General features: G+C 53.2%; 1 protein-coding gene across 1 annotated transcript in view; it reads left to right on the top strand.

Moving 5' to 3' along the window:
- Positions 1-1740: 1740 nt before the first annotated feature.
- SLC24A3 (solute carrier family 24 member 3) overlaps positions 1741-13268 on the top strand; it is a 434660-nt gene continuing 423132 nt past the window's right edge. Inside the window, exon 1 of the mRNA XM_040981791.1 lies at positions 1741-1998. Within this exon, the coding sequence (XP_040837725.1) occupies positions 1857-1998 (142 nt within the window). The 5' untranslated portion in view covers positions 1741-1856. The remainder of the gene's footprint in view (positions 1999-13268) is intronic.

Below are 13268 nucleotides of genomic sequence, written 5' to 3'. Positions count from 1 at the left end.
GACAGTGCTCTGGTCACCTGGGAGCAACATTGCACTGACCACTGTGGTGCCTGTAACCCTGGGAAGCACAGGAGTGCATCCACAGTGTGGGGGGTCCAGCATTCCGTGGTGCAGAGCAAACCATCCATGATGGCCTCCTTGTCGCTTGTTGTGAGCCTGCGCCCCCAGCTGTCCAGGCCCACCCTGGAAGCCGTGGGTTGCACACAGTTCACACTCAGTGCATGCCTCTTTACCTAGGGGTAGGGAAAGCTGTACCTAGGGTCCCCAAAGAGAGGGTTCCCCCCCCCCCCCAGAATTTGCAGCCAGATTCCCTAATCTGATCACACTCCACAGGGGCACCCAGAAAGACACCTGCTGACGAGGTGATCCTTTTAAAGAGCTAAGTTGTTCCTAGTCCCCATTACAAAGGTGCAGCTTCCAGAGCATCCTGAGTCTCAGCCTATTCCACAGCCCTACAGAGGCACGGGGAGAAGGAGTGGGCTGTGCGGGGTAGGGGGGCACCCCTTGGGGGTCTCTCTCCTCCCACAGAGCTACAGCCCTGCCGGCTGCAGGCCAGAGAACACCATCCACGAGGAGCAGGGAGAGGACTGGAAACCCGGAGATGGGAGATGAGGAGCGTGGGACTGCAAATCTACTCAGGGTTTCGGGGCAGACTGATTCGCCCCTTCTCCCTACACAAGTTCACGGAGCCTCCCCCTCCATTGCCAGCTTCTCTCAGGAATGCCACAGCTGCCCCTTCTCTCAGCCAACTAACGCACTGGGTCCAACACAGGCGAGAGCTAAGTGTGCTCCCCAGGCGGCCAGGCAGGGGAGCCAGGGCATGCGGCCCCTAGCAAGCCAAGAGCCGCTGGGGAGGCCTGCTCACCAGTCAAACCCCGCGTGTAGGGGGAATCCCCGCAAGAGGGCAGAAGGAAACCCGGGAGGCCCGCGGGAGGCGGCCGTAAGCCCAGCTGCCGGGCCAGGGCCCTCGGGCGCACTCCAGGTGTCCCCGCTCGGAGCTGCACGAGTGGAGACGGAGCTGAAAAGACCCTTAGTTTCTCCCCAAGTTCGGCGGTGCACAAACGGCTCCTGGTAGCAGTGGCCAGGCCACAAGGGCTCGGACCGGCTGAGGACTGCGCCCCGGCCGGCTAGGTCTCCGTTCAGTCCCCTCCCGCCTCCCGGCCCGTGCGCTGCTCTTCCCCCACCCCTACCGCACCTACAGCAGCCGCCCACCGCAGCAGGGTCGGCGCCGCCACCGCGGGCTGCGGACAGCCGCGTCCGCCCGTGCTCCCCGCTGCCTCGAGGCTCCCCGCGCGCGGCCCGAGGAGTGAGGAGGACGGCCCCCGGGACGCGCCCCTGCAGCCGGCGAGGCCGCCGGCCGAATTGGCCAGCAGCAGCGGGGCCCTCCTTCCGTCGGTCTTTCCCATTCTTCCTCCTCCAACCTCCTCGGCCGCCCCCCGCCTCCAGGCCGCCCCCGCTGCGTCGCCTCCCCAGGCCGAGCGCGGGCGCGGAGCGTGGGAGCCATGGCGCGCGAGGAGGAGGAGGAGCGGGACCCCGAGTGTTGGGAGGCGATGGCGGCGCGGGCGAGCGGCGAGGAGGAGGTGGTGGAGGAGGAGGAGGAGGGGGGTGGGGAGGAGGGACTGAGCGATAGCGACGACGAGGGCGACGGCCAGGAGGAGCCGGGCAGCGGCGCGGAGGAGGAAGAGCAGCCGGAGGAGGAGGAGGAGGAGGCGGTGGCCGGTCGGGCGCGCAGCGAGGACGCGCGGCTGCTGCGCGCAGGGCTGCCTCCCGCCGCCGTCCCCGCCGCGGCCGCCCACCTCAGGAGCGGCCGGGGCCGCCGTCGCCGCCCGCCGGGGCCGCCGCTCGGCCGCCCGAAGATGCCGCCGGCCGCCGACGAGGACCGCGCGCTCCTCCGCCGCCGGCGTCGCCGCCGGAGGGACCTTCTGCTGAGCCAGCTCTGCTTCCTGGCGTCGGTGGCGCTGCTGCTCTGGTCGCTGTCGAGCCTACGAGAACAGAAGGGTGAGTGGCCGCCGCTTGCCCCGAGTGGGCGCTGCGGTTCCCGCGGCTGTGGCGGCCGCTGGGGCGCGGGGCTCGCCGTGCGGGGATCGGGGTGCCGGGTCCTCCCAGGACGCCGCCCCCTTGCCCCTGGCCGCGGGCTCGGGAGGCGGCGGCCCTCAGAGCCCGGAGCCCAGAGCCGGCGCGCTCGCTGCCCCTGCTTACCTGCGCCCCTCGCCCCTGCCCGCCTTTCCCTCAGGCGGGAGGGTCTGGGTGGCACGGCGGGGTGGAGCACCCGTCTCCCTGCCCCAAGTAAGGCCCCCCGCGGCCAGCCGTAAAGTTGTGCGGATTAAGACCGGGCACCTGTGCGGTAACCACCTGTGCGCGCCGGCTCCCTCCGAGGACCGAAAGGGGCGGTTGGCTGTGGGAAAGCTCGGCTCTGAATGTTCTGTGGTGGAAGAGGCGGCGTGCTTCAGCTGGAAGCTCCCGAACCGCCTTTCCGGAACACAGGTGCCGGAAAATTGGCATAGGAGTTGGAAAAAAAAATGTCTTGGTCACCCCAACCGGGGGCTTCACGGTGGTCCTGGTCCTGGCCGGGGTGGAGAGTGGGGTTTGCGCCCCTGTAGCTGTGGGAGAGATGTTGCAAGCCCTGGGACTGTACCCCTCACTCTGTCCTCTCCCTTCCTCATGCCAGGTCTGTCCCTTAGCCACAACTTTTCGCTTTGTCCCTGTCCATTGCAATGGCCCTTGTGGGGAACAGTTGTCTGCTAACTCCGAGGTGGGGGTGGGGGTGCAGAGGCAGCCGGCTTGCAGGAAGAAGTGGTGTGCAATTGGGGGGGGGGTCACTCCCAGCCGGCACGGTTGGAGGGGAGACAGCTGTGGAAATGTTCATGAGCAAACAAACAAACAAAAACACAACTACACAAAAACAGTGGCTGACCTGTGCTGTACCTATTACCCGACCCAGCTCCAGCACAGGAGGTGTGGGGGGCGCACACTCTAGAGGCATTTTGCTGGTGGTGCTAACATAGTTGCAAAGGCCATCCTCTATTTCACAAGGGGTTCCTCACCCTCCTGTGCTTATTAGCTGTGGCTGGGCTGGGGCTGGATGCTGAGCCAAGACGGGCCTGAGGTCTCAGCAAACCCCTGCAAGGACTTCATCATATATGGTAAGAAGGATAGAGGCTGGCTGGGGCTTCAGGGAAAGCGGCCATTGGCATCGGGAAGGGGGCTGTGGAGGCAGGATTTCTCTCCTCTTTCTCTCCCACCCACCCGGGGCTTGCAGGCCTCAGCGGGTAAAGACTCTCCAGGCAGCTGGTACAGTACATGCTGCCTTTGGCCATGACTGTGCCAAGTCACTTAGGGTGCCCGCCTGACTTGCCTCCATGCAGGAACTCTGTGAGTCACAGGGTTGCCGTCATTTTGCCGACGTGGAATGGATTTATTTCCCTGGATGGAGAATGTACCTTGGACAGTTGAGTTGACCAGCAGCGGAGCAGCGGGGGGCTGCCTGCTTGCCCCCCCTCAGCCCCCATCGGGAGAGTTAGGGTTTGGGGTGGACAGCGAGGACACTCTACCAAGTGGACACCTGGGGACCAGAGGGTTGTTTTGCAGTGGTTTCTCTGGCAGTGGCATTTGTGTTCACCTGTCACTTCAGGTGTGGGTCCTTCCTGCCATGCTTGCTTCACTCCTTCCCACCGACATGAGGCTTGAGAGCCCCCAGCGCCCCCACCCCGTGGAGACTGCCAAGGAAGATGGCAGGCAGACCCTGTGGCCCCCAAAGCTGTGCTGTTAGTTGCTCTTCTATGGCCAATCCTCTTTTCTTCCATTCTGTATAAATGATCTCCTTGCCTAGTGAACTAACCGCATTTTGCCAGGAGCGGGGGTTTGGAGATAATTCTGATTAATCAGTGCGTGTGAATTGGCATGCGATGGTGCTTGGAGAATGATTCGGCTGACGTCAACATTTGGAGAGCCTTGGGGACCACCCTGCTTTGTGGTCCTTTGGCGCGGACACAGTGGGGGCTTTGGCCTTGTTTTCAGGACATCCTGACTCTGAGAAGCCAGGTGGCCAGCTTGGGGTCACACGGCAGTGGGAGAGGGGCCACCCAGCCTGAGGTGACCCGGCCCCTTGTTCACTGTGCAGGCCCCACCTGGGTGTCCCATGCTGATTTCTGTTATCCCATGGCAGGGCCTTCCTCGCGATCTGGGTGGGTTGTACTGACTGGCCCTGGAAGCCGCATGGTGGTAGCTGGATGTGACTTCTCGTGTTCTGATATATCCCGATCCTTTTTCTAAATACTTTCCTTCCCATCGGTGTGGCAGCGCTGTTGTGGAGCCCTATAGAGCTTTTCTGACCCTATGGAGTCCAGGCTCCCCTCTTGACATCCATCCTAGATCGGACTGCATGCAGAAAAGTTTCACTTTTCCACCCCAGGGAGGTCTGGCATGCAGTGTATGCATCTGGTTGCAAAAGGAATCCGCTCTTGGTCTTCTCTGCTTATACCCAAGCTGAGGGCTTACTTAGGCCAGCACTCAGCAGAACCCAGGAGAATGTTCTTTGGAACAGCAGCAGAAGCCCAGACGGCTGCTAGCGTTCCCTGGGCTCTTGGGGGCCGGAGGCGGGCTGGGGTGCCCAGTGCACCTTCTGTGCATGACTCTGCCTGATGTGCAAATGCCGCTTTCCGGCGTGTGCGTCTTCAGCAGTCTGGGGAAACGTGGAGGAGCCCCTGGTGCCCTATTTAGCAGCTGCAGATGAAGATCTCGTGTTTGATCTCTGTTTTCAAAGCCAGTTGAAATAAAGTGTTAGATTTGCAAGGGCTTTCTTTTATTTTTTTGCAGTAAGGATGGATTACTTTGGTGTGTTTTGAGTGGTTTCAAAGTGTTTAATTTTTCTTTTGCATAAACCGCTTGGTGCTCACGCTCTTTTCCTGCAGAAGTGGTATGGATGAATCCCAGGGGTTGTAGCTCAGAAGTAATCACAGGTACTTTTTTCTAGAAGGTTCTCACAAAAGTGAAGCATGATTAAGAAAAAGGCACACACAGTCTCTTCAACACACACACGTTCTGCTCTCTCTCACACACACCCACTCATGCATTCACTCACAAACAATATGCTTACACATGATATAGTCACACACAGTGACACACACCTACACTTGTAAGCACACAATGTGCTCACACACAGTGTAGTCAAACACATACACACATGCAAAATGTCTAGAGAAAGGAGCTCAAAGGTGATTCATTTTGGTGCATTTTTTTTGAAATCCAGGCAGATTTTTCTTAATGAACATGTTCCATAAATTTTCTGAAGACTCCTCCATGCATGGATTTCAACACTTTTTTTTTTTTTTTGCAGCAAAATGACTTTATCTTTTCAATTTATTTTCCGTGAACTTTTTTTTTTCTGAAGTAGGACTTTGGGTTCATTTCTGTCACTCTTGCCGCACATAGCTTGCCCCTAAATTTAGTGTCATTTTATGTTCTTGCTCTTGGATGTTTTGGGCAGGCATTTGGACAGGGAAGAGTGGGCAGGGCTAGTCGGCCATGCTATGTCTGGGTCTCCTCTGGAAAGGTGTTCGAGGGCAGGATGTGGCATTTTGGGGGGGCAGTGTCGCTGCTGGGAGTTGGGGGTGGGTGCAGCTGGTGCTCGGAGCACCTGGGATCGTGGCTTCATATGCAGGCTCACCATGTAGCTGAGTTTGAACTTCCTGAGAACGTGGCCAGCTGGGTGCCTGAGAGAGCTCCTGGCATTATGATGTCCTGGCCTCAGGGGTCACACTGTGGCACTTTGTTCTTGGCTGGGCCAGGTGGTGACACGTCATGGAGAGGGCCTGCAGGCTCACAGTGTAAGCAGTGTGAGTGCAGGGAGGTGCTGCAGGGATTCTGGGAAAGTCAGACTCTCAAGGGAGCATCAGCAGGTGCTGCTGGATGATGATGCACGGATTCCTACAGATACGTGTAGGAGTGTTGTCTCTGATGTCCCTTCTAGCCATGGAGACAGTGCTGCTCTCTGGCCTGGTGGTGGTGGTTGGGGGTCCCGACTGGTGTCTAGCAAGAGGGCTGTAGCAGGTACATGGGGTGCAAAATTGTAGTTGCAGGTGTGAGAGCTCACCCTGGCCTTTGTGTCTACGTGGTTTTCCATTCCTCAGAGCACTGCAGGTGTAGCCCTGGCTGGGAGCAAGGCCCGGCTGGCCTCTCTGGCTTTTTCCTCCCCTGTCCAGCTCTCCCTGTCTGTTATGGCTAGTCACTGCTGGACTTCCAGGTCCCGCCCCCACTGTGCTCTCCGATCCTTTGTTGGCAATTTTGTATTTCTTTGGTCCCTATGTAGCTTGAGACAGGAGGTCAGGGTCCCTGTGAACTTCCTTACTCTTGTCACTCGGGAGTCCCATTCCAAAGGAGAAGCTCAAGGGAAGGCTGTAAGTTTCAACAGGAAGTTCATGGAGGAATGCAGAGAAAAGAAGCTTAGTTTCATGCGAATGAATGTTTTTGGAAATGCATGCATAGGTTTTGCATCTTACCATTTCCCACCTGTGATATCTGTTGTTAAACGAAGACTCCCTTTAGAGTCCTAGACTGCAGGGCCTGTGATTAAAAACTAACGGCAAAGCAGCACTAGCAAATTAGGTGTTGAGCTGGAGGAAGGGCTGGGGCAGGTGACAGGATTTGAACCCAAGCCCACCCGTTGTGGGCACTGCCTGCTGCCGCGTTCTCCAGCGTCAGCTCAGCGGAACATGAGTAAGGGATGGGAATCCCCCTGCCTTTTCCAGTCGACGGGGGAGTGAAGGAGTGACAGAAGGTTGGTTTCATAGAAGCTGTATTTTAGAGACACATTGCTTTGCAACCTTTTCTATTTTCTGCATAAACACATATATAGATGTGGCTCTTCCTCCTGGCTTTTCTTAGCTCCTCATCAACCCAGATTTTTCTCAAAGATTTCCTCTACTTGCAAGCCTCAAATCCTTGTGGGAAGGTTTTTCTACCCTGGAGGGTTGGCAAAGCCAAAAGAATTGCAAAACTAGCTATTTGCTGAGAATTCCAAGGCCTGGTGGAAGTTGGCGAAGAGGATGGGGTTTGGCAATTCTTGTTTTTCTGTAAGGACATTTCCTTTCTCTTGAGAACAAGATTTTTGGAGGGGGATGATGGCTCACACCCTCTCGTGGTGGGGAAGCTGAGATAGGGGGGAGTGTACAGAAAATATCTCTGAGTGTGCTACTGGGAAGGGACTATGAAATTTTCTGGCCCATTTCTTCTTTCTGTTTTTGTGGAGCTTGCATAGCAGTTGCTTACTTATTACCTTCCATGACTCCGAACATGATTTTAGCATAGAGAATTTAAGAATTTGAGATGGTGAGGAATAAGGTGGAAGGTTGGTGAGCCATGCCATGATGAACTCGGGGCCTCCTAGGGTTCAACTTGTGTTCTCTTGTCATTCCTCTTCCGGCCAGCGGGTGGCGATGCTTGTCATCGTTGCTAGCTCTGGGGCCACCGCCATTCCTGTGGGCTTGCCCCAGTCTTGCTCTGTCCCTTGATGAAACTGCTCATAACTGGAGTTCCTGCCTAGATCATGATGTTGTTAAGACACAGGGAGCGCCGGTCACCTGGTTGCTAAGCCCATGGCGGTGAGACTGCCTGATGGTGTGGTGACTCGCATGTGGCATACCCAAGATATCCATCAGTCATCAGGGTGGCCTGACTCCCCTGAGACAGCAACGGGCATCGGATTCTCAAGCATCATGGGAGATCCCAACGAGAAGCCTCCAGCATGGTGTGAAAGCGGTGATGGTCAGGGGAATCTGACGACAAAGGGAACCGGATTGGTCAAGAGTAAGAGAGAAAAGGGTAAACTTAGAAGCAGAAAACAGAGCCAGGCAGCAAGCCAAAAGGTAACAGCAAGTGGCTAATGGACACGTATAAAAACTTTCAGTGTTGGGCCCGCCACGGTAGCCTAGTGGCTAAAGTCCTTGCCTTGCATGCACTGGGATCCCATATATAGAGGCATTGGTTCTTGTCCCAGATGCTCTGCTTCTCATCCAGTTCCCTGCCTATGGTGTGGGAAATCAATAAAGGGCGGCCCAAAGCCTTGGGACCCTGCACCCATGTGGGAGACCCAGAAGAAGCTCTTGGCTCCTGCCTTTAGATCAGCCAGAGTTCTGGCCGTTGCGGCCACTTGGGGAGTGAGCCAGTGGACAGAAGATCTTTCTGTCTTTCCTTCTCTCTGTAAATCTGCATTTCCAATAAAAACAAATAAGTCCGTTTTTGGTTGTTGTTAAAAAAGAAGCTTAATTGTCAATAGGGAAACCCACCTGTAATGGATGAAGTGCCATTTAACACCAGAAGTTACAGCATATGCTGTTCTCAAGTGTTGGTAAAAATGAAGCAGAGAGCGAGCTTCGCTTGTTCATGTCATAAGAGAACAGAAGTTAGTGCCCACCAGTGGGGGCATGTGGAAGGTGATGGGTTTTTAAGTATGAGCCCTACCTGCAGCTTTAGCCGTTCAGTGAGATGGATGTGGAGCAAGGCAGCAGGTGGGGTTGGAATGATGACACAGGCATATTTGAGACTTGGCTGTGCTTGTCCTCAGTCACTGGTGGACCACACAGTGTGTGGGCTGTGACTCTTCTCATGTAAGCTTTCAGAGCGTAGACGGGAGCCCAGGGCACTGGGAAAACGCCACAGTCATTTCTGAGCCGATCAGAATTGCTTGCTTAAACAGGTATCCATGCTTGTCCACAGGCATTTCTGCCTTGGTGGAAGTGCACAGGAGCTCGGCTGAGTTCCACATGTGCTGCCCCTTCCCTCATCGCTCCGCTTGGGTCAACACAGTTGATTTCCAGTGAGTGGAGCCACAGGGAACTTGAAGCTGAGCTGGGCAGAAAGTAGTGAGTGATCTTCTGGACTAGGACTCTGACCCAAGAACCAAGGGGAGGGAGTTGGGTGTCTCAGCACCCAGTTTGTGTAGCTGATGATACAAGGCCATCTTCTGTGCAAGTTACAGTAAACGTCGCCTTTTGGCTCATGACCCTGGTTCAAGGCCAAAGACTGTATGTGATGATGACCTTTTTGCTGGTAGTAGCCCAGGATGGTGAAAGGCAGGGCCTGTGCACAAGACCTAGCCAAACTGACTTTTCTTTTTTTTAAGATATATTTTTTATTGGAAAGTCAGATATACAGAGAGGAGGAGAGACAGAGAGGAAGATCTTCTGTCTGATGATTTATTCCTCAAGTGGCTGCAGTGACTGGAGCTGAGCCAGTTTGAAGCCAAGAGCCAGAAGCTTCTTCTGGGTCTCCCATGCGGATGCAGGGGTCCAAGCCTTTGGGCCGTCCTTCACTTTCCCAAGTCACAAGCAGGGAGTTGGATGGGAACCAGGGTTACCAGGATTAGGACTGGCACCTATATCGGATCCTGGCACATGCAAGATGAGAACTATGGCCACTAGGCTTCCATGCCGGGCCCCAAACTGACTTTTTAAAAAACCATTTTCAAAAGAACAAGAGTGAGAGAGGGAAAGAAAGAGTATCTTCCTTCTGTTTGTTCACTTCCCGAATACCTGCAATAGCTAGTGCTGGGCCAGGCTGGAGCCAGGGGCCAAGAAGTCTGCTTCTGTAGAGGAACCTAAGTACTTGGGTCATTACCTGCTGCCTCTGTTGCATTAACAGGAAACTGGATCCCAAGCACCCCAATATGGGATATGGGAGTCTCAAGCAGTGGCCTAATTGGCCATGACACATTAATAATTTCAAAGTGAATTTCAAAGGGGACAAGCCATATTCATGCCTTAGCAAGAGCTTCCAGGGGAAGGGGTGGGGTGTCACACATGGCCGTCAGGAAGTCATGAAGGCCACCTTCCATGTTGGCATTCACTTTTGGATATTTTGCCATTGGCATGATGTGGTATCCAATGTATGACAGTGGCTGATAATTCAAAGTCAAGGTTGTAATTGTTTGTAGCCAAAGGTGATTTGTAAGTGCTATGCATGCTTGAGGGATAAAATTGTGTCTGGTTACCTGCGTGGTTCTTAGTTTTCTTTCTTCATTTTAATCATCTGGGGAACTGTCTTTAGTCTGGAGGCTGTCTCAGTCCCACCCGGAAATGACCTAGGGTGTGGCCTGTTTTTTTTTTTTTTAAGATTTATTTTTATGTGAAAGATTTTACAGAGAGGAAAGGAGAGAGAGAGGATCTTCCATCTTCTGATTTACTCTCCAAATGAGCTGATGTGAAGCCAGGAGCCAGAATCCTCTTATGGGTTTCACATGTGGGTACAGGGTCCCAAGCACTTGGCCCATCCTCTGCTGCCTGCCCAAGCCATAAGCAGAAAGCTGGATTAGAAGTAGGACAGCTGAGACTAGGATAGGTGCCTGTATGGAATGCTGACTAAACAGAACGAACGATTAGCCTGCTGTGCCACTGTGCCACCCCCATGGGTATTTTGTTTTAAGAAGCTGCAGATGGTACCATGGTGCAACCATGACCAAGTACCACTGGGTTAGATCATAGTTCCATAAATGCTTTTCATTGCTGAGGTGGGACATCCACTATGCTTCACTTTCTTGTCTTGAACATAATTAATATTTATCTGCTTAATTTTCCAAACCTTGATCACCATGTGAAGCCCATACTTGCCTCCTGCTGCCTCAGACAGCTCTTCATGGGTATGGTGGTGGTAAGAATTCTTCCAGGTTTGCTTTTAGATGCCATCTTCGTCCTGTTCTTACAGCCTGCGCTGTATGTGTTGGGCAGGTTGTTAAGTCTTGGCTGGCTGTCGTCCCATCAGCTCCGAGCTGCTTCTGTCATCTCTCCATGACAGCGGAAGCCCTCCCTTCCAGCACCCATGTCTGTGTGCTTTGCTTGCATTTTCCCTGCATCTGCAGGCTGTGTTTTTGGGGAATCACAATTGCAGGGACCTCTGGAATAGGGAGCCATGGAAGGAAAGTTTGAGACTGTGTGTTTGAGCATAGATTCCTTCTGCTTCTCCACTTACAAGGTGGCAAGAATGTAGGTTGGAAAACACTGTGCTTAGAATCTTGAAGGCGTAACTTGGATGTTTTCCACCTTCCGGTTTTGCCTCTGAGCAGCCTGAAGCTGTCCTAGTTTTTAGTTTATCTTGGAACCTGATGTCTCCCTCTAAGAGCACGGATGAGGGTACTTCAGAGAGCCCTGTGGAAACACGGAATTAGGCGACAGGTTGATTTTGAAGTAACATACTTTGGAAAGCCTTGAGTATTGTTCTTGTAATAGGGAAAGTTTTTGAAAACTTCATAAAGAGCCGTGGTGTGTCCCTCACTGTGCTCCTCAGGAGCTGGGGGTGCGGGCATCTGGCTGGGTCACCGTTACGTGGTCATGACGTCTGTGGTCATCCACTACCCTGGATCTTTTCACCAGGGTTCCTTCCATCTGGAAGCTTGTGCCCTTAAAGTCGGAGAACTTTCCTTGTATGATTTCCTCCATGCCCTCAATTCTCTCTCTCTCATCTACTATTTAGATACTTGACTTCTGGATTAGTCTCAGTTTCTCTTCTCTTCCATTCCTCTCACTTGCTTGTTCTGATTTCTGAGGGCTTGCCTAATCCTATCTTTAGCCCTCTTCCACGGTTAACCTACCGCTGTCCATATTTTCTATTTTCCAAGAGTTCTTTCCATTTAATAGCATCCAATGCTTGATATAGAATAATTTTTTTAAGGACCTAAGAATATTCCAAGTAACCTTTGATGCTTTCTGTTCCCCGTGTGGGCTCTTTGTTTCCACTTTGCTGTTGCCCACTTATGTTCTGCTGTGCATCTGACTTTGTGCAGCATCAGGATCATGGGTGGCCTCTATTCTTTGGGGAAGCACGGATGAGAGTTGCTGAGATGAGATGTTCGTGACTAGAGGAATCCGATTGGGCCATGCCTCTTGTGTGCTCTCTTTATCAGGGGTTGGTCAGATTTCCCACAGAAAGGTCAGTCAGTGTCCTACCCTAAGGGGAAAGACCTGCAACCTTTGGGAAGTGAGAAGGAGTTGAGGTTGCAGTGGGGTGTGTCCGGCCCGCTGATCTTCCTGCACTTGGATGTTTGGTCTTCAGAGCGCTGGGTAAGAAGGAGTTGAATCCCTGCTGTGCTTGTGTGGCCGAACCAACTCAACCAAGTCTGACTTTCTGCCTACACGCTCTCCCGTCGTCTCTGACCTTCTCTACCCAGGAGACTGAGAAGGGTTAGAATCTTCCAGAGGAACTGAGTGTTGGGGGTAAGAGGGAGGCTCGATTGTCACCACGTACTTTTGTTGCAGTTGGAATTTTTGCTGTAAGGATTGCAAATTCATAGGCAGATGTGAGAAGCACATTTTCTCCAGTTGCCTCCGATGGTAACACTTTGAAACACATTGAACAATATCGTCCCGGAGTCCGAGTTGGAAATAATTCACCAGTCCTAATCAGATTTCTTGTGTCTGTGTGTGCGTTCTAAGTTCTAGACAGTTACTTGTGTAGGTTTGTATAGTCCACAGTCACAACACTGCACAGATCCAGAATACCCCAGGTACCTCTTGGTACAAAACAACAGTGGTAGTTACCACGGAATGGTCAAGGGGCTGGTGGTGTGATGCTGGAACTCTGGTTCCAGGTCACTGGTGGTTCCACTTCTAATCTAGCTCCCTGCTCATTCTCCTGGGAAAACATGGCTCTGGTGTGTGCTTCTGTGCCACCCTTGTGGGAGACCCTGATGGCATTCTAAACTCCTGGCTATTGGCCCTGGCTATTGGCCCCATTTGGGGGAGTGACCAGCGTGACACTGGAAGATCTTTCTCTCTTTCTCTGTTGCTCTGCCTTTCAAAACTGATTATCTGTTGTTGTTGTTGTTGTTGATTTTTTCAAAAGAACAGTCAGTTACTTGTGTAACCTACCCCAACATCAGAGTCTTTAAGAATTGTACTCGACTCAGAGAATTGCCTGTAAGCTGGGGGCAGGGAGGTGAGCAGCAAGCTAGACCCTGAAGTGCTTTCTCAAGTCACTGATGCTCTTGCCTGCTCAGGTATGCTAGGCGGCTGGAGCTAAGTGCAGATACAGGCCACGCATGGCATGTTTGCAGTTTCTTTCATGAGGTTTTTCTTTTTTTTTTTTTCCTGTTGTTTGTACAGTATTTCTGAATGAATGATCCATGAGAACAGTTTATTTAGGTAGATGTTACTGCTTTGGGCCCATGTAGTATGGCTCCCATTGGTCGCTGTTAGAGATGTCAGTGGAGCAGTTCTGGGGGATGTGGAGTCTTAACATTGTGTTTAATGTTGGCAGAGACTGACATTACAGAGAGCTGACAC

The sequence above is a fragment of the Ochotona curzoniae genome, unplaced genomic scaffold, assembly GCF_017591425.1.
Source record: "Ochotona curzoniae isolate NIBS_2020 unplaced genomic scaffold, NIBS_Ocur_1.0 contig_3520, whole genome shotgun sequence".
Classification (NCBI taxonomy): Eukaryota; Metazoa; Chordata; class Mammalia; order Lagomorpha; family Ochotonidae; genus Ochotona; species Ochotona curzoniae.
The sequence above is the reverse complement of the archived record's forward strand: the minus strand, read 5'-3'. Positions and strand labels throughout refer to the sequence as shown.